This window comes from Thamnophis sirtalis, unplaced genomic scaffold, assembly GCF_051295495.1.
Source record: "Thamnophis sirtalis isolate CommonGarterSnake01/CBP01778 unplaced genomic scaffold, rThaSir2_p1.2 scaffold_11, whole genome shotgun sequence".
Taxonomy (NCBI): Eukaryota; Metazoa; Chordata; class Lepidosauria; order Squamata; family Natricidae; genus Thamnophis; species Thamnophis sirtalis.
Genome location: NW_028261391.1, coordinates 8,718,142 through 8,737,811, shown reverse-complemented (window position 1 = coordinate 8,737,811; position 19,670 = coordinate 8,718,142). Strand labels below are relative to the sequence as shown.

The window sequence follows — 19,670 nt, the reverse complement described above, 5'->3', positions numbered from 1 at the left end:
TTTGCCTGAGCAGTGGGTTGGACTAGAAGATCTCGAAGGTCCCTTCCAAATTCTATTCTATTCATTAAACTAGACATACCAAATTCCATCAATTGTTCTTCATATGTTTCAGCCTTCAATCCCCTAATCATTTTTGTTGCTCTTCTCTGCCCTCTTTCTAGAGTCTCAACATCTTTTTTTTAAAATAGTGGCCACCAAAACTAAATGAGGGCCTTGGGATACCCCACTGCATACTTCCCTCCATGTAGATGCAGTTCCATTGAGGACTATACTTTCCGTTTTATGAGATTTGTGTTAACTCTTCCAGACAAGAATAACCATGAATACTAAACCCTCATGGGTTCACCTCAACTACAATAACAAAAAGATCTTCTTGGCTCCCAAGAATCCCACATATTATTACAGTAACTAATTGACTTAACCCTCTTACTCTAAGCCAGGTTAATCAGCCATGATTTATCAAAGTAGCCACGGTGAGTTCACATTGCATGCCAAAACCACATTATCACAATGACTGCATGATATACAGGTAGTTCTCGAATTACAACCCTTTGTTTAGGGACCGAAGTTACTGAAAAAAAGTGACTATTTTTCACACTTATGACTATTGCAGCATCCCCATGGTCATGTGATCAAAATTCAGCTGCTTAGCAACTGGCATTTATTTATGACGGTTTCAGTGTCCAAGGCTCATGCGATCACCTTTTGCAAACATAAAAATGGAGGGAAAGATATAACCGTATTCAGACATGTAAAGAGAAGCTATAGGGAAGATGATGATGATGATGTATTTTCAACAGAAAAAGGGACCATATATTTGTTGTAGCTACCTATGTACAGTAGCTAAATCTACCTATGTAGATTTCCTCTAAATATAAGGAAAACCTTCCGGATTGTAAGATGGGTACAGTAATGAAACAGTCCACCAATATAGTTATACAGGTACCGTGTTTTCCCAAAATAAGACCGGATCTTATTTTCTTTTGAGCCCCGAAATAAGGGTTTGGCCTTATTTTCAGGGAGGTCTTATTTTTGAGGTGCAGGAGGCCTCTTAAACTTGGCCCGTGGATCACCTGATCCAGAGAGGGCCAGAAGTTCTCTCTATGTTTCTGGCACAATCTTGCCAGCCCTAGCATCACTGGGACTGCCGCTCTTTCTGTGGCTGCCACTAAGAGAAAGGGTGCAGTAGCTAGGATTTGAGGGAGCAACCTCCACGAGGCCATTCCACGTGGATGGCAGGTACATGTGGGATGTGTGGGCCCTGTTCCCCCCTTTCTCCTCCCAGGAAATGACAGGGACTGGCTGCGCCTGTGTTTAAATATTTTCGGGGAGGGCTTATTTTCAAGGAGGGCTTATTTTAGGGCATGCACTCAAAAGCCCAATAGGGCTTATTAGGCGGGGAGATCTTATTTTCAGGGAAACAGGATAGTCCTCGACGTATGACTGCATTTGAGCCCAACATTTATGCTGTTAGGTGGGAAATTCGTTAAGTGAGTTTTGCTCCATTTTACAACTTTTCCTGCCACGTTTGTTAAGTGAATCCCTGCAGCTGTTAAGTTAGTAACGATATTGTTAAGTGAATCTGGCTTCCCCATTGACTTTGCTCGTCAGAAGGTTGCAAAAGGGGAATCGCATGACCCCAGGACATTGCAACCGTCATAAATATGAACCGGGTATCACGCATGCGAATGTAAATCACGTGACCATGGGGGATGCTGTAATGATGTGAAAAATGGTCATAAGTTTATTTTTTTCAGTGCCGTTGTAACTTTGAATGGTCACTAAATGACCTGTTGTAAGTGGCATACTACCTGTAGTAGGTTCTTAATCTCTGAAGGTTTTTAGAAAGGGAACAGACAGACACCTCTGAAGGATGAGCTCAACTCTCTTGCAGAGGCTTGGACTAAATGTTCCTTGAAGATTCTTTCCAACTCTACAATCCCATGACTCTCTACGACTCAAAACTTCATCAGCTTTTAAAGTTTTGTGGAATGCAGAGCAATTAATGGTTAGTGTCTATAGTGATGTGTGATTGAAGGCCTCTTTCTAACCCAGCATACCGTATTTTTTGGAGTATAAGGCACACCATTTTCCCTCAAAAGAGGGTGAAAATCTGGGTGCGTCTTATACACTTAATACAGCATTTTTGGCCTCCTGAAATCCCTCCCCCTTTGCAAAAATGGCCACGCATAGCCTTTAGGAGGCTTCCATAGTGCTCCTGGGTGCTGGGGAGGGCTAAAATGAGCGAAAAATGAGCCGGTTTTTGCTCTTTTTTGCCCCCCCCCCAGCCCCCAGGAGCACTATGGAAGCCTCCTAAAGGCTATGCATGCCCTTTTTTTGACAAAAAAAAACAGGCCATTTTTGGGAGGTCTGCAGAATGCAAAAACTTTTTTTTTTTTAATTTGCCTCTTCAAAATCTTGGTGCTTCTTATACTCCTGTGCTTCTTATACTCCTGTGCATCTTATACTCCGAAAAATATGGTAATTTCTTCTCTGCTTTTTGAAAGATCAGGAAGATTATATTAAACAAAAAGTCCAGGACTTTCTTGTCAGCTTCGGCATAAAAATATGAATATTGATCCACCTTAGACAGGACGTCAATGACATTAGCAAGGTAACAGGTCTCAACATCAAAATTCCAGAGAGAAGACATTTATAGCTCTGCTTTGAACTTGAAAGGGTTTTTTTTTTTTGATCAGCAAAAGAGTAATTATAGGGAAGCCAATACAGCCAGAGCTATTCCAGTGAAGTAGATGGCAGGCCCAACACATTTTTTTTCAACATGTATTTTAAGCAACACAACAAGACTTCTGCAATAGATGGTGGGTTGATATCATATTTAAATACCTAGACACTGAGTGTACAGGTATTTAAATCTGTAAAAAATAAACCTACAGTTGGGAGTTCCAATGCAAGTTGTCCTCAATTTATGACAATTGACCCCCAAAATGTATGTTGCTAAATGAGACATTTGTTGAGTTTCCCCCCTCCCATTTAATGACCTTTCTTGACCTAGTTGTTAAGTGAATCACTGCAGTTGTTCAGTTAGTAACTTGGTTGTTAAGTGACTCTGACTTTCCCATTGACTTTGATTGTGAGAAGGTCACAAAAGGTGATCACATGACCCTGGGATAATGCAACCATCATAAATATGAGTCAGTTTCCAGGTGTCTGAATTTTGAACAGGTGGTTTATGGTTTTGGTTTTATTATTTATAGGCCGCCCTTTTCCCTGAGGGGACTCAGGGCGGCTTACAATATATAGGGAGGGGAGTACAAGACAGTAAGACATAAAACAATACATAAGTAAAAATAGTACACAACATTCATAATTCGGGTGGGGACGGATTACGATCTTTATCCCCAGGCCTGACGGGATAGCCAGGTCTTGAGGGCTGTGCGGAAGGTCTGGACGGTGATGAGGGTACGAAACTCCACGGGGAGATCGTTCCAAAGGGTCGGAGCTACTACTGAAAAGGCTCTCCTCCGTGTAGTTGCCAGTCGACACTGACTGGCAGATGGAACTCGGAGGAGGCCTAATCTGTGCGATCTAATAGGTCGCAAGGAGGTAATTGGCAGGAGGCGGTCTCTCAAGTACGGAGATCCACTACCATGAAGGGCTTTATGGGTGGTAAGTAGCACCTTGAAGCGCACCCGGAGATCAACAGGTAGCCAGCGCAGCTCGCGGAGGATAGGTGTTATGTGGGTGAACCGAGGTGCACCCACGATCACTCGCGCGGCCGCATTCTGGACTAGGTGACCATGAGGCTGCTTTAATGGTCCTAAGTGTGAAAAATGTTCATACGTCACTTGTTTCAGTGCCATTGTAACTTTGAACTGTCACTAAATGAATTGTTGTAAGTCGAGGACTACCTGTAAGATGTCAGAAAACGGAGTCTTCCTATTCCAGGTGCCAGCCAGCCCTTCTTTCAAATAACTCCATTCCATCTTCCCCAAACCAACATGCAGCATCCCATGTTCCTTGTCCACTGATGCTCAATCTTCACTAACCATCAATATTAATAGTAACCTCCCTCAATAGTAGTAACTGTGAGAGGGATCTTGGAATCCTAGTGGACAACCATTTAAATATGAGCCAGCAGTGTGCAGCAGCTACCAAAAAAGCCAGCACAGTTCTAGGCTGCATAAACAGAGAGATAGAATTAAGATCACGTGAAGTGTTAATACCACTTTATAATGCCTTGGTAAGGGCACACTTGGAATACGGCATTCAGTTTTGGTCGCCATGAAATAAAAAAAGGATATGGAGACTCTAGAAAGAGTGCAGAGAAGAGCAACAAAGAGGATTAGGGGACTGGAAACTAAAACATACAAAGAACGGTTGCAGGAACTTGGTGTATCTAGTTTAATGAAAAGAAGGACTAGGGGAGACTTGATGGCAGTCTTCCAATATCTCAGGGTTGACACAAAGAAGAGGGAGTCAAATTATTCTCCAAAGCACCTGAGGGTAGAACAAGAAGCAATGAGTGGAAATTAATCAAGGAGAGAAGCAACCTTGAACTAAGGGGGAATTTCCTGACAGTTAGAACAATTAATCAGTGGAACAATTTGCCTCCACAAGTTGTGAATGCTCCAACACTGGAAGTTTCTAAGAAGAGATTGGACAGCCATCTGTCTGAAATGGTATAGGGTTTCCTCCCTGAGCAGGGGGTTGGACTTGAAGACCTCCAAGGTCCCTTCCAGATTCTATTCTATTCCATTCATTAAACTAGACATACCAAATTCCAGCAATTGTTCTTCATATGTTTCAGCCTCTAATCCCCTAATCATTTTTGTTGCTCTTCTCTGCCCTCTTTCTAGAGTCTCAGCATCTTTTTTTTAAAATAGTTTGTAATTCTATTTTTGATCGTTTAGTCTTCTCTGAGGGGTTGTCTATGCCTATGGTTTAGAGCAGTGTTTCTCAACCTTGGCAACTTGAAGATGTCTGGACTTCAACTCCCAGAATTCCCCAGCCAGCATTCGCTGGCTGGGGAATTCTGGGAGTTGAAGTCCAGACATCTTCAAGTTGCCAAGGTTGAGAAACACTGGTTTAGAGCAAAGTAAGGAACTATGGTCCTTTTGTGAACTGTGGACTTCAATTCTCAGAATTCCTCAATCAAATGATACATTCGGTAGAAAGAGAAGACTGGGCTCTTCAAATTTCAAATTTTTATCTGCTACAAATTTTTCATGTACTAACTAAGCGTCATATACAGATAATACTTGAGTCACCACAGTTTGCTTAGTGCCACTAGAAAAATGTTGCTTGTGACTTTTTAATCACACTGGATCAAAATCACGTGATCACAATTCATACGCTTGGCAACTGTCTCGTATTTATGACGGTGGCAGTGTCCTGGAGTCATGTCATCCCCTTTTGCAACCTTCTGACAAGCAAAGTCAATGGGAAACCTGGATTCATTTAACAGCTGTGTGGGCGAACCGGTAGCTCCGATTATCAGCTGGGAGCGAACCATTCGTTCTGACTTTCAGCTGGACCCACCCGCTCGCCTGTATTTCCTTTTCTGTAACCCAGCTGATAGGCGCAGCAGAGTAGATTGCTAACCTCAGCTGTTTTCCTCCCCAGCAGCAATGGGGAAGGTGATTTTTCTGTAAGCTGCACATGCACGCAGAGCGAACCGGTTGTTAAACTTGTGGGATCCCATCCTTGCGTGTGGCTAATATGACAACTGCAGTGATTCACTTAACAACTGTGGCAAGATCAAAAAATGGGGCAAAACTCACTTCTAACACGTCTCTCACTTTGGAGCAGAAGTTTTGGGGTCAGTTTTGGTCATTACCTTGAAGGCTACCTGTGTGTGGAAAGTTCAGGCTGAGATCCTCAGGAAAATGTAGAGAGATGACAAGAGTTTGACACAATTTCAAAGAAAGGGTTAAGAATCTCCACCGGTCCTTGTTTTCCCTCCTCTTACCGCAATTGAGCCCTATTAAGAGTGATTTGTGTTGGAGAAATTGTCATCTGGTTCCTATTCAGTTGCCTGCCTTAAAATATTTAGTCCTTTGGATTTTTTTGAAGAGTAAAAAAAAAACCCTCAAGATTCTTAAAGTCCTCGAAATAACAAATTTAGGCATACTTGGGGAAGATAGATGTGCTGATACAGTAATGTTTCTGCCATGATTCTCCTGCTCTTGCTTTATGGTTTTCATTTTGTGTTATTTTGGGGGGCTTTAAATCTTGGATTTGCATTTCGTGAAGTGGATTTATCTTAGCTTAGAGCAGTGTTTCTCAGCCTTGGCCACTTGAAGATGTCTGGACTTCAATTCCCAGAATTCCCCAGCCAGCATTCGCTGGCTGGGGAATTCTAGGAGTTGAAGTCCAGACATCTTCAAGTGGCCAAGGCTGAGAAACACTGGCTTAGAGATTTATCTAGGAGAACATCATAGAATCTGGCTGCAAATTTTAAGATGTTTGTGCCCTTAAAGGAAAAAAAAACATCCTTTAAAACAGGGATCTCCAAACTTGGCAACTTTAAGGCTGGTGGACTTTAACTCCCAAAATTCCCCAGCCAGCTTTGGAGAGACATGTTTTTTTTTTAGAACTAGGAAGCAAACTCACTCTTAATAGCCCCCAGCAGATATTTTGTGCCCATTAATAGCAATAGCAATAGCAGTTCAACTTATATACCGCTTCATAGGGCTTTCAGCCCTCTCTAAGCGGTTTACAGAGTCAGCATATCGCCCCCACAGTCTGGGTCCTCATTAAGAAAGACTGGGCCAGCCTATCTACAAAACAAAAGACCTTCAACTCGAGGATGATGGGATTATCCTTCAGGATGAGAAAGACATTAAGCCACAATAGGAATTGTCCAGAACATTAAGCCACAATAGGAATTGTCCATCAGGGTTTAAGAAAAAAACCAACTCCAATGCTTCCAATGCTGACAACAAGCCCCTTCATTGCATCGCCCTCAGAAACGTCAACCAAACATAGTTCAGACAAACACCTAGGATTCGTACTTTGCCTATAGAGCCAGCTATGACCATTACATAACACCTTCATGGCCCCATGGGAGTCTGACAACAGCCAATAGAATACATGTTCTTGCACAGGAACAGGAAGCTCAAGTGCAGGGGCCAAGAGACGGTATAAAAACTCAACTCTATGTGGTCAGCTGCACAGAATTGCACAAGCTTGGTGGTTCTGCTTCATCAATAAATGAACCCTCTTTCCAATCCACTTCCAGCCTCCATTTCGTCTCCAGGGCCTTTCTCCCAGCTTGGAACTGAACCAGATGGATATTTCTTCCCACAATTGCACTTCCTGTTTTTGGTTGCCGTGAGCCTTACGGAATTGGCTCATGCAAGTTTAATATATGGCGGTATTATTTACTATTATTAAATGTAACTTTAATCTCCGACCAGTTAAAGACCACTTATGACTGTCTCGTTCTTGATCTGGGAGCGAAATGAAGTTGAATAGTAGTAGTAGTGGGAAAAGACCCATAATCCTGATTCAAATGGATGGAGATTCAACAGTCGAAGGCACAATGGGTCATTAAGATGGAACAATTCATTGAATTGTGACTGTGTTTTGTTTTTCCCATCAGGCCAAGCTTTAATTTGGTATAGTGCCTAAAATATTGAGTAGAGAAAAAATTGCATTAAACAATATCCAAACTGACCTGGGCATATCCGTCTCTAAAACAATGCGGCACCATTAATAAAGTGGCTCAGCTTACATTCCTAATGCAGAGTATGGCTGCTAATCATGACAGATGCCTATAATTCTCACGTAAAAGCATAACAGGAAGGAAACAAAATATTAAGCAACAGAGGAAATCTCTTGGCACAACCCATGCTAGCTTTCCAGTACAGGAAAACACGACATTGATATATTTTAAGATTTACTGCTCTGCAGACATGGGCATAATGTTTTCTTGCCTGTACTGAACAGAGTTGACAGAGAATGTATCTCTGTTTAGGCTTTCAGAATAAGGTGGTTGAATTGGGGAAATTAAAACTTTTAGAGCAGGGGTCCCCAACCTTTTGGACCTCTGCAACCACTAAATTCATAATTTTAAATCCTGTGGACCACTAATATTATCTGTTTAATGTCTGACTGGGTGGGAGTGGCTAGGTGGCCATGTGACTGGGTGGGCGTGGCCAACTTGATGTCACTCACGTCGAAGGGCGCCTCGCCGAGCTCTACTCACCCCTCCCCTCCTCTTCGCCCCTCCCCCCAGGCTCCTTAGGGCCTCAATAGGAAGCAGTTGTTGGACCTAACCATGAGAAAGAGTTGGCAAAACAGCTGGCTCAGTTCAAATTGGATCTGGCTGAGAAGGAGGCTCAGCATAAGCACCTCACTGAGGATTACAAGCATAGGCTTTCCAAGCAGAGAAAAGACCTATGGGAGTGCAAAGCCAGCTACTGGCATCTGGAGGTTAAGCAGGCTGAGATGGTCAGCCAGTTCCAGGCCATGATTCAGTCCCATTGGAACAAGCCCCCCCACATGGCTCTTCTCCACCAGCGGTGCTTCCCTCCAGCCTTTGCCCAAAGCTCCACAACAGGAGGCTGAAGCAGAACTCAGAATTTTTGCCCCCCTCCAACCAGCACAAAAAGACCCCAAAGGAAGAGACTCTCTGCAGTAACACAAGCGTTCATTGCACGTATCCAGCCCAGGGGCCAGAGTTTAAGGACCCCTGATTTAGTGCAATATAAAAAATGCAAATAATTTTTTTCTCTGGACCACCAAAATTTTCTTGCAGGCCACCAGTGGTCCATGGACCACCAGTTGGTCACCACTGTTTTAGGGGATGCTTATTGGCTAGTTTCTGTGCCATCAGTGATAGATAGATCCAAATCATTTTATTGTGATCTGTTTGTTTAAAAAAGCAATAACATGCAAGTAGTCCTTGACTTACAACCATTGTTTAGTGGCCATTTCGAAGTTATTGAATAAAAAGTGACTTACAACCGTTTTTCACACTTAAAAGACTGTTGCCTCATTCCCATGATCAAGCTCAACATCTGGAGATTTTATTAAACATGGGAGGGGCTTTATTTTGTTTCTTGTTAACGGTTTCCGGAATTTTATTTTTTACATTATTTCCAGGTTAGCCTCTAGTCCTGGAATTTCATGGGCGATCTACCAACTAAACATTTACCAGAGATTACCCTGCAAGATGAGCTAGGTGAGAGCAATAAAAAAGCAAAAATTCTCCAGTCCGCTAATAGCCATCCCGCCCCCATGAAATAAAAAGCAATTATGTAATAAACGCAGGAATAGTGGACTTCGACAGCCTTGAAGATATATGGGCTTGTAAAAGGCTTCGGAAAGAAACCATTTCGCTCACCATAAAAAGTGTCCTTTTCCTGGCCTCTACTAAGCTGATACAGCTCACTCTTGATTCATGGCTGAATCTGTCACTTGAGCAAATGTGGGAACTCAGAAAAGACTTAAGCAGGGGTGAGCTGCTACAGGTTTGACCGGGTTTCGGGAGAACCCGTAGCTAATGTTATGGCTGGTTCGGAGAACCTCCAAATCCCACCACTGGCTGGCCCCGCCCATCCCACCCCTCCCAGGAGTATCCATCCACGTGGCCTGTTTTGGATGCAGGGTAAGTGCAGGGCCCATGTGGAGCAGTGGTGGGTTTCAAAAATTGTTCGAACCTACTCTGTGGGTGTGGCCTCCTTTGTGGGAGTGGCTTGCCGCCCATGTGACCAGATGGGAGTGGCTTGCCGCCCATGTGACCGGATATGAAGATGCCGACGACACTTGTCAGAACCACCTTAAATTACCCCACACACAGCACTGGCATGCGTAAGAATATGATGTCAACTTGTTTTTTAAAAGGCATCTTTGGTTTGCGTTAAAACAACTTCAACATACGCAATGTTCTGATTGCACCACAAACGCAGTAGTCATCCTTACCTTTCACAGAGGCACTGAGTTTTATAAATATGAGCATGATAGTGTAGAATAATCATATCCAAGGACCAGTGGTGGGTTTCAAAAAATTCTTCTGTAGGTGTGGCCTGCTTTCCGGGTCCACTGGTGGAACCTCTTCTAACCGGTTCGGTAGATTTGATGAACCGGTTCTACCGAATAGGTGCAAACTGGTAGGAACACACCTCTGGTGTGGAGGGTCGGGGAGGGGAAAAAATGGCCCTCCCGGAACTTCCAGAAGGCCGGAAATTAGCCCATTTTCGCCCTCCCAGAGGCTCAAGGAAAGCCTCCAGAGCAGGGATAAAATTCAGCAGAATTTTGGAGAATGGGTAGAGGAAATCTTGGGTAGTTGGGAGAAGCGGCAAATGCCACCTCTGACTGGCTCCAGAGAAGGATGCGAATGGAGATTTTGCAGTATCCTTCCCCTGCCTTGCCCACCAAGCCACACCCACCAAGCGACACCATGCCCACCAAGCCACGCCCACATAACCGGTAGTAAAAAAAAAAAGGATTTCACCACTGCTCCAGATCCTGCGGAAGGCAAAAATCCCGCTGCCTCCCTGACATGGTGCAGGAGGCTGGCTAGGCCATGCCCACCATGGCCACGCCCACCCAGCAACCGGGCAGAGAACCCACTGCTGAAATCTTTGAAGCCCACCCCTGGCACTTAAGAACTGTGGCAATAAAAGTTGTAAAAGCAGGAGCAACTCGTTTAGCAACCACTTTGCTCAGCAATGGAAATGCTGGCCCCAATTGTGGTCACAAGTGGAGGACCACCATTATTCTTGAATGGCAATGCAGGTAGTCCTCGACTTACAACGGTTCACCGAGTGACTGTTCAAAGTTATAACGGCACTGAAAAAAAGTGACTGATGACTGGTTTTCACACTTATGACCGTTACAGCATCCCCACAATCACGTAACTTACATTCGGATGGTTGCTAACTGACTCACATTTATGACAGTTCCAGTGTCCCACAGTCACGTTACCATCTTTTGCGAGATTCTGACAAAGTCAATGGGGGAAGCCAGAATCACTTAACACAACCATGTTACTAATTTAACTATTGCAGTGATTCACTCAACAAATGTGGCAAGAAAAGGCTTTAAATGGGTCAAAGCTCACTTAGCGCATTTTTCACTTAGCAACATAAATTCTGGGCTCAATTGTGGTCGTACGTCGAGGACTACCTGTATTCTAATTTGCCTAAAGGTAAAGGTTCCCCTGGCACATATGTGCTAGTCGTTCCTGACTCTAGGGGGCGATGCTCATCTCCGTTTCAAAGCCAAAGAGCCAGTGCTGTCCGAAGACGTCTCCGTAGTCATGTGGCAGGCATGACTAAATGCTGAAGACGCATGGAAGGCTGTTACCAGGGGTGAAATCCAAAAGGTTCTTACAGGTTCTGGAGAACCGGTAGCCGAAATTTTGAGTAGTTCGGAGAACCGGCAAATGCCACCTGTGGCTGGCCCCAGAGTGGGGTGAGAGTTTGCAATATCCTTCCCCTGCCACTCCCACCAAGCCACTCCCATCAAGCCACGCCCACAGAACCAGTAGTAAAAAAATTGAATTTCACCACTGGCTATTACTGTCCCACCAAAGGTGGTCCCTATTTTTCTACTTGCATTTTTACATGCTTCCAAACTGCTAGGTTGGCAGAAGCTGGGACAAGTAACAGGAGCTCACTCCGTTACGTGGCACAAGGGATTTGAACCACTAAACTGCCAACCTTTCTGATTGACAAGCTCAGCGTCTTAGCCACTGAGCCATCATGTCCCTTACATTCTAATTTGCCTAACAGTTGGAAAAACCTCTTTTCCGAACCTCTGGACCAGGAGTCTCCAACCTTGGCAGACTTCAACTCCCAGAATTCCCAAGCCAGCAAAGTAAAGCTGGCTGGGGAATTCTGGGAGTTGAAGTCCGCCGGGCTTAAAGTTGCCAAAGTTGGAGACCCCTGCTCTGGACAATGACCATGGGTGATACAATCACAAACCTATCCTAGCTGTGTGTACTTCTTATCAAAATCATCTTCTTAAGAGAGTTCCTAATGCAGGAAAATATGAGCCAAGGTGGTTCAAATTAATATGGGTTTATTGTGTGCTAACACTCCCTACAAGAATCTGAATTACTAACAGTCAAAGCAAATTGGCGGTAGATAAGAGTCAATGGCATTCAAAATGAGGTGGACTTAGATCTCTCGTGGGCGTGAAGGGACCTGAAAGTGACCCCTTCCTCGGGCTCAGCCTGGTCTTCTTCTACAGAACTACCAAAAAAAGAGACCGAGCCCTTCACTAATATGGAAAGACATAAAACTAGTAGTTTCTTTGGGTTTCTGAAAGCAAAATCTTCCCAGTTACTATAATTGGAATTTTACACAGTAATCATTTTGTTCACTTTATATGACTTAATAACTTTGTGATATATAGGCAGTCCTCAACTTACAACCACAACTAAGCCCAATTTTTTATATTGTGAAGTGAGAAGTTTGTTAAGTGGGTTTTGCCCCATCTTACAACTTGGTTTATTAACCTAAAACCATGATTGTTAGGGTCACTTTACTAAATACCTACCTACTTTCTTACAGGCCCCTCTTCATTTCCCACTTTGTCTGGATAAAACAAAGGAAACATTTACTGCTTTGAAAACCTATGTTAGATAATGTATCGGAAGAAGGAAGCTTTTACTTAAAGTTGCAATGGAGCTTAGTTGAATGAAGTTTCCAAGAAGGTTTTTGTTTAGGGTGAGTGGCTGGCTTGGATAAAACTGCACAATAGAAAGTCCCTGAAGAACCACGGTTTAAATTTACTTGCAACTACTAATTGCTGAAAACCCCCAACAGGGCAAAATAATCTAAGGAGGAAGCTGTGGCAATATAATTCCTCCAGCCCTTTCAATGCTTATGCGGTGATAATAATACCCTTTTATGGCTGACAAATAATGTAACCAAATAGTGTGGGAAGAGATTGAATGCAAATATGGGTTTGGCTTTTTTTTTTGCACCTGCCTCATGGCCTGAAGCTGGGGAAAAGCTTGACAGTGGATAGTGGGAGACCTCAATCTATTCTTCCCCAATATTCAGAAGTAGTTGGAACAATAGCAGAAAGCAAGAAAGATTAGCCCTTGCCAAACACATTTTGTCTAATCTTTTTTCTTAAGAAACGTGCTCAACAATGCTGGTCAAGGCATTATTACCATGGCCTTACCAAGGCATTATAAAGTGGTATTAATACTTCACGTGATCTTGATTCTATCCCTCTGTTTATGCAGCCTAGAACTGTGTTGGCGCTTTTGGCAGCTGCTGCACACTGCCGGCTCCTATTTAAATGATTATCCACTCGGACTCCAAGATCCCTTTCACAGTTACTACTATCGAGCAAGGTAACACCTATACTGTACCTGTGCATTTCGTTTTTCTTGCCTAAATGTAGAACCTTACTCTTTTCACCATTGAATTTCATTTTCTTAGATAGGGCCCAATGTTCATGTTTGTCAAGATCCTTCTGTATCTTGAGCCTGTCTTCTGGAGTGTTGGCTATTCCTGCCAGTTTGGTGTCATCTGAAAATTTGATGAGTTCCCCATTTATTCCCTCATCCAAATCATTGATGAAGATGATGAAGAGTACTGGGCCTAAAACAGAGCCTTGGGGTAATCCACTGCATACTTCCCTCCATGTAGATGCAGTTCCATTGAGGACTACACGTTGAGTGCGGTTGGTCAGCCAGTTACAAATCCATCTAGTGGTGATGCTGTCTAACCCACATTCTTCTACTTTATCTAGTAGTAGGTTATGGTCTACCTTATCAAATGCCTTACTGAAGTCCAAGTAAACTATATCAACGGCATTCCTCTGGTCCACTAATTTTGTCATTTTGTCAAAGAATGAAATAAGATTAGTCTGGCATGATCTGTTTTTGACAAACCCATGTTGGCTTTTGGCTATTACTTTGTTTGCTTCTAGGTGTTCGCTAATTCATTGTTTGATTATCTTTTCCAGAATCTTTCCTGGTATTGAGGTCAGGCTGATAGGTCTGTAGCCGGGATGGCGAACCTATGGCACATGTGCCACAGGTGGCACGTGGAGCCATTTATCATGGCACGCGAGGCATTGCCCTGTCAGCTGAGTTTAGCCTTTTAAAAAGTCACTTCCGGTTTGCTCGTAGGGTCATTTTTTCTCTTCCGGAGCCTTCAGGGAAGCCTCCTGAAGGTCCCTGAAGCCTCCGGAGGGCCTCCAGGGAGGAGGTGGGGGAGGCTGTTTTCACCCTCCCCAGGCTCCTATAAAGCCTCTGGAGCCTGGGGAGGGTGAAAAAAGCATGCAAAAATGGGGGGGGGAGCACCTGTCATGTGCGTATGCGCACTGGTGGGTGTGCACATTGCATTGCGCTCTCCCCCTTATAGCATGCGAGCCAAAAAAGGTTCCCCATCGCTGGTCTATAGTGTCCTGGATCTATTTTTTCCCCCCTTTTTGGAAGATGGGAACTAAATCAGCTCTTTTCCAGTCCTCTGGCAGTTCCCCAGTAGTCCAGGATCTCTGAAAGATTTAGTTCAGTGGTTCTGAGATCTCGTCTGCCAATTCCTTCAGAACCCCGGGGTGTAATCCATCCGGTCCTGGTGATTTGAACTCGTCTAGGGTAGACAGGTGCTCGCTTACCATTTTCTTCCCTATTTCAACGTGTGTTCCTAATCTGATTTTTGTGGTGCTGTTTTTGATAGGTTGGACTGTTTTATCCCTTTGTGTAAAAACAGATGCAAAACATGAGTTAGTTCTGCTTTCTCCCTGTTGCTTGTCACCTTCTTGCCACTTTCTCCCAGCAATGGACCAATTGTTTCCTTAACCTTTTTCTTGTTTTTAACATGTTGAAAGAAGCTTTTTTGTGTTTTTTTTTTTTTTACTTTTGTGGCAAGCCTTTCTTCATTGTGAGCCTTAGCTTTCCTTACTTCATCTTTACAGGCTCAGGCTATTTGCTGATATTCTCCCTTAGTTATTATCCCTAGTAATAACTAAGTGATAATAATCCCTAGTGATAACCCTAATGATAATAAGGCATACAGCAGAACAAAATAAAAATCCAATAAAATCCAACCTCAGCCACTGGAAATCAAATGGATGACTTGGAAATTTGAGGATTTAAAAAATGACCTAGAAGTCTAGAAGTTAGGGGGAAAGTGCAGTATGACGATTAATAGAAAGAAAGAGGGAAGGCACTGTGGGAAGCCCCCCACCCTGAAGAATGAAATATTTTGGGAAATATTTTTTTAAAAGGCAGAATATTGTATTTCCCCAAAGGAGAAATGGATAAACATATTTTTAGAAACAGGAAGCAATCCCCAGTCTTTCTTAATAGCCCACAGCAGATGCCAGCATTTAAGGAGATAAAGAGCTAATTGAAAGAAGAAGCTCTAGATGGCTCCATTCATAAGCAAAGCAAATACTGCCAGCAGAAGCCTGTTCAAGACAGGATATTTTGAAACTTCTTGCAGCAAAGCTTGACAGCTTACAAAAGCAGAATGGTAGGATTTAGAACAAGCAGCCCCTCCCCCAAGATCCAACACAGGATGAAAGCCATTAGCCACAATAGGAATTGCCCAACTCCCTTTCAGAAAACAAGTCCCTTCATTGCACAAACCCCCAGAACAGTTAAAACTTCAAAGATCCATCCACTCATTCAACCATTTATTTGGTCAGCTGCCCCAGAACCACATACGATTGGTGGCTCTGTTTCATCAATAAACCAACTTTCTTTCCAATCAGCCTCCATATTGTTTCCAGCTTCCAGCGTGGAACTGAACCAGATGGATTTTCCTTCCAGCAGCACAACGGTATTTTTTCTCTTTTTCTCTTGTCTTTCTATCTCTTACTTTCTAGTTTTTGTTTTGCTCATTTTTCCATATTGAAAAAGTGTCTGTGTGTGTGTGTGTGTGTGTGTGTGTGTGTGTATAACAACTGCAGTGATCCACTTAACAACTGTGGCAAGCAATGTAAAATGGAGCAAAATTCACTTAACAACTGTCTTAACAACAATGTGAAAATATTTACAGACCCCTCGCATCCTGGACCTAAATTGTTTTAACTCCTACCCTCAAAACGATGCTATAGAGCACTGCATATCAAGACAACTAGACACAAGAACAGTGTGCCATCACTCTGCTAAACAAATCATTCACTCACCATTGTCAAACTATTCACTAAGGCTGCATTACTATTAGTCTGCCATTACTATTAGTCTGCCATCACTCTGCTAAACAAATCATTCACTCACCATTGTCAAACTATTCACTAAGGCTGCATTACTATTAGTCTGCCATTACTATTAGTCTGCCATCACTCTGCTAAACAAATCGTTCACTCACCACTGTCAAACTATTCACTAAGGCTGCATTACTATTAGTCTGCCATTACTATTAGTCTGCCATCACTCTGCTAAACAAATCATTCACTCACCACTGTCAAACTATTCACTAATGCTGCATTACTATTAGTCTTCTCGTAATTCCTATCACCTATCTCCTCCCACTTATGACTGTATGACTGAAACTTTGTTGCTTTTATCCTTACCATTTGTATTGATATTGTTTCTTGATTGTTTATTTGTGCCTTATGATTCTTGACTAATGTATCTTGTCTTTTTATGCACACTGGGAGCTTATGAATCAAAGACCAATAAAGAATTCTATTCTATTCTATTCTTGCTCAGCAACAAAAATCTTGAGCTCAAATGGGTTTGCAAGTTGAGAACTCCTTGTCATAAGGGAGAAGATATATCAGTGGCCTTCCTTTGCTGGCAATCCACTGTTTTTTATTTACTTCTCACTTATTATTCTTATTTATATTTATTTATTATTTACGAATCACATTTAGATGGAAGCTTCTCTCAGACAAAGCTGCTCTTTGAGGGAAATGGGTCGCCACATCAACTTTTAAGAGAAACATAAGATGAAAAACGCCTCTCATAGGAATTGCAGGGCTAGGCTTTCCCAACAAATCTCCAAGCTAATTTAACGTAATTAGGCCCAAATTGCAGCAGTCAGCAGTGGCTAGAATCCAGGTGTGTGATATTCCGCGGTAAATTGCCACCTTGACCTCACTGGCAAGAAAGACACGGAGGGGAAAGAAATCGAATGCTCTCCCATTTTGAGGAAAGATGGAATGAGTACCCAAGGAATTGTCCAGGAATTTCAGGTGTGTATTTAAGACTTGTGAACTTAAACTCCCAGAATTCTCCAGCTAGCATGCTAGCTGGGGAATTCTGGGAGTTGGAAGTCCACGGGTCTTAAAGTCACAAAGTCTGGGAAACACTGCTCTATAGCAGAAACATTTTAACCAAATCATAGAATTAGCAAATAATGTTAATTTCTGACACATACACACCCACCCCTCATTTTATGCACTTAGTGGAGACACAAGGAAGCACACACACATACACACACACATTTACACCACCTCTTCTGGCTGGAATTGGAGCATTTTCCAACTCAGCAGTTCTTTTAAGATGCCACCCATAGCACAGCTGTCTTTTCAATGAGCCAACAGCTTTACGAAGGAGCTTCGCCAGCCAAAGTGTCCCCATTCATTCAGTTGGATTAAGCCAAAGCCAAAAAATCCTGGCCTGACTATATTCCTGCTTCTGTTGCAGACAAGGCATTGATGGTGGAAAGGCTCACCTGTGGGGAGGTGGGAGGCCCAGACTGGCTTTTTACCTCCCTTCCTCTCCCCAGCTGATTTCTTTTTTGCCTTCCAGAATGTATCAGTGGAAAGGGGAGGGAGGGAGGCGATTTCATTCAAAACCAGGGAAAACAGCAATTCCTCTTGGATCATTAAAACACGCGCACACACACACACACATACCAACATCATCCCAAGCTTGCTGAGAACACCTCCCCCCCCCAGAAATCATAAATCAATTCCAACTTGGAAAATAATAATATTAATAATAGTGATGATGATGATAATGATATTGATGTACCTAGGATGCTGGCAGCACCCCCTATGAACCATTAGCACCAGTCAATGGTATTTGTGATGCATTTTTGAATGTTCAGTTGACTGAGTTTCATGTTTAATGAATAAAAGAGATATAATAATAATAATAATAATAATAATAATAATAATAATAATAATAATAATAATAATAATAGATACCTAGGATGCTGGCAACAACTCTTATCAACCATCAGCGCCAGTCAATGATATTTGTGATACATTTTTAAATGTTCAGTTGACTGAGTTTCATGTTTAATGAATAAAAGAGATATAATAATAATAATAATAATAATAATAATAATAATAATATAAGTTAATAGGTCCTTGGTTAGGATTGGAGCTGTTGAGTTACCAACCAGCCCCAAAGGCTGTGAATCTCACCAAAGATATAATAATAGTAATAGTAATAGTAATAGTAATAGTAATAGTAATAGTAATAGTAATAGTAATAGTAATAGTAATAGTAATAGTAATAGTAATAGTAGTAGTAGTAATAATAATAATAATAATAATAATAATAATAATAATAATAATAGATACCTAGGATGCTGGCAACAACTCTTATCAACCATCAGCGCCAGTCAATGATATTTGTGATACATTTTTAAATGTTCAGTTGACTGAGTTTCATGTTTAATGAATAAAAGAGATATAATAATAATAATAATAATAATAATAATAATAATAATTAATAGGTCCTTGGTTAGGATTGGAGCTGTTGAGTTATCAACCAGCCCCAAAGGCTGTGAATCTCACCAAAGATATAATAATAGTAATAGTAATAGTAATAGTAATAGTAGTAGTAGTAATAGTAATAATAATAATAATAATAATAATAATAATAATAATAATAATAATAATAATAATAATAGATACCTAGGATGCTGGCAACAACTCTTATCAACCATCAGCGCCAGTCAATGATATTTGTGATACATTTTTAAATGTTCAGTTGACTGAGTTTCATGTTTAATGAATAAAAGAGATATTATAATAATATTAATAAGGAATGAGCCAGCTTGGGCCAACATTCAGCAGGCAGAAAAATGGAAACCCCTTTTGCAGTGCAATAGATAAGATAGATAGATTCCCCCCCCCCATCTTTCCTTCCTCCCCAGATCTCCCCACCCTCCCCATCCGTAACACTGACATAAAAAAACCTTCCCCAACGTTACGGGCATCACCCAAGGCGAGAGGGCGGCGATTTCTCCCCCCCCCCGCAGGCCCCCACCCCAAAATCCCCCAAACGGGTTGGGGAAAGGTAGCCCAAGCGATGCCATCCTTACCCACATGGGTGATGACCGTTGCCAGGCGCTGGCTGAGTTCCCGATGCGACATTTCTTCTTCTTTCAGCCAGACCAGCATTTCACACGCCCGGGGACCGACGGCGCAGCCTCCAAGACCGAGCCCCGCAACCTTGTCTCCAAAGACGCCTTGCCGGAGAGAGGAGGCAGCTCCGACGCGGGGACAATGCCGCTGCCACTCCCACCGCGACACACACACACACAAGCCTGCCGGGTCGCACCTGCCTTTTTTTTTTTTTTTACTTAGCGCGGGCGGCTCTCTTAACATCCCCCGCGGCAATGCTCGTCCGCCCGCGTCCGCCGGCAAGGTCGTCGCCAGAGGCGCCGTGCATTTTGGACGCCGCCCGCCCGCCGGTCCCGAATCCCCGAATCCCGGCGCCGCTAATGGGCCAGTAGCGGCTGCTGCTGCTGCTGCTCCCGTATTTCTCCTCCTCTCCGCTCTTTGGCTCGCTCTGGCTGAAATGAACGGAATCTACCCAGGGG

General features: G+C 42.8%; 1 protein-coding gene across 8 annotated transcripts in view; it reads right to left on the bottom strand.

Moving 5' to 3' along the window:
- MCF2L2 (MCF.2 cell line derived transforming sequence-like 2) overlaps nt 1–19,385 on the bottom strand; it is a 196,788-nt gene extending 177,403 nt beyond the window's left edge. For all 8 annotated transcript variants that reach the window (XR_015697982.1, XM_087725167.1, XM_087725172.1 and 5 more), the window contains exon 1: nt 19,170–19,385. Coding sequence is in view for 7 of the 8 variants with exons in the window: in XM_087725167.1 (XP_087581293.1) it covers nt 19,170–19,248 (79 nt within the window). In the remaining variant the exon portion in view is untranslated. The remainder of the gene's footprint in view (nt 1–19,169) is intronic.
- Nucleotides 19,386–19,670: the final 285 nt, after the last annotated feature.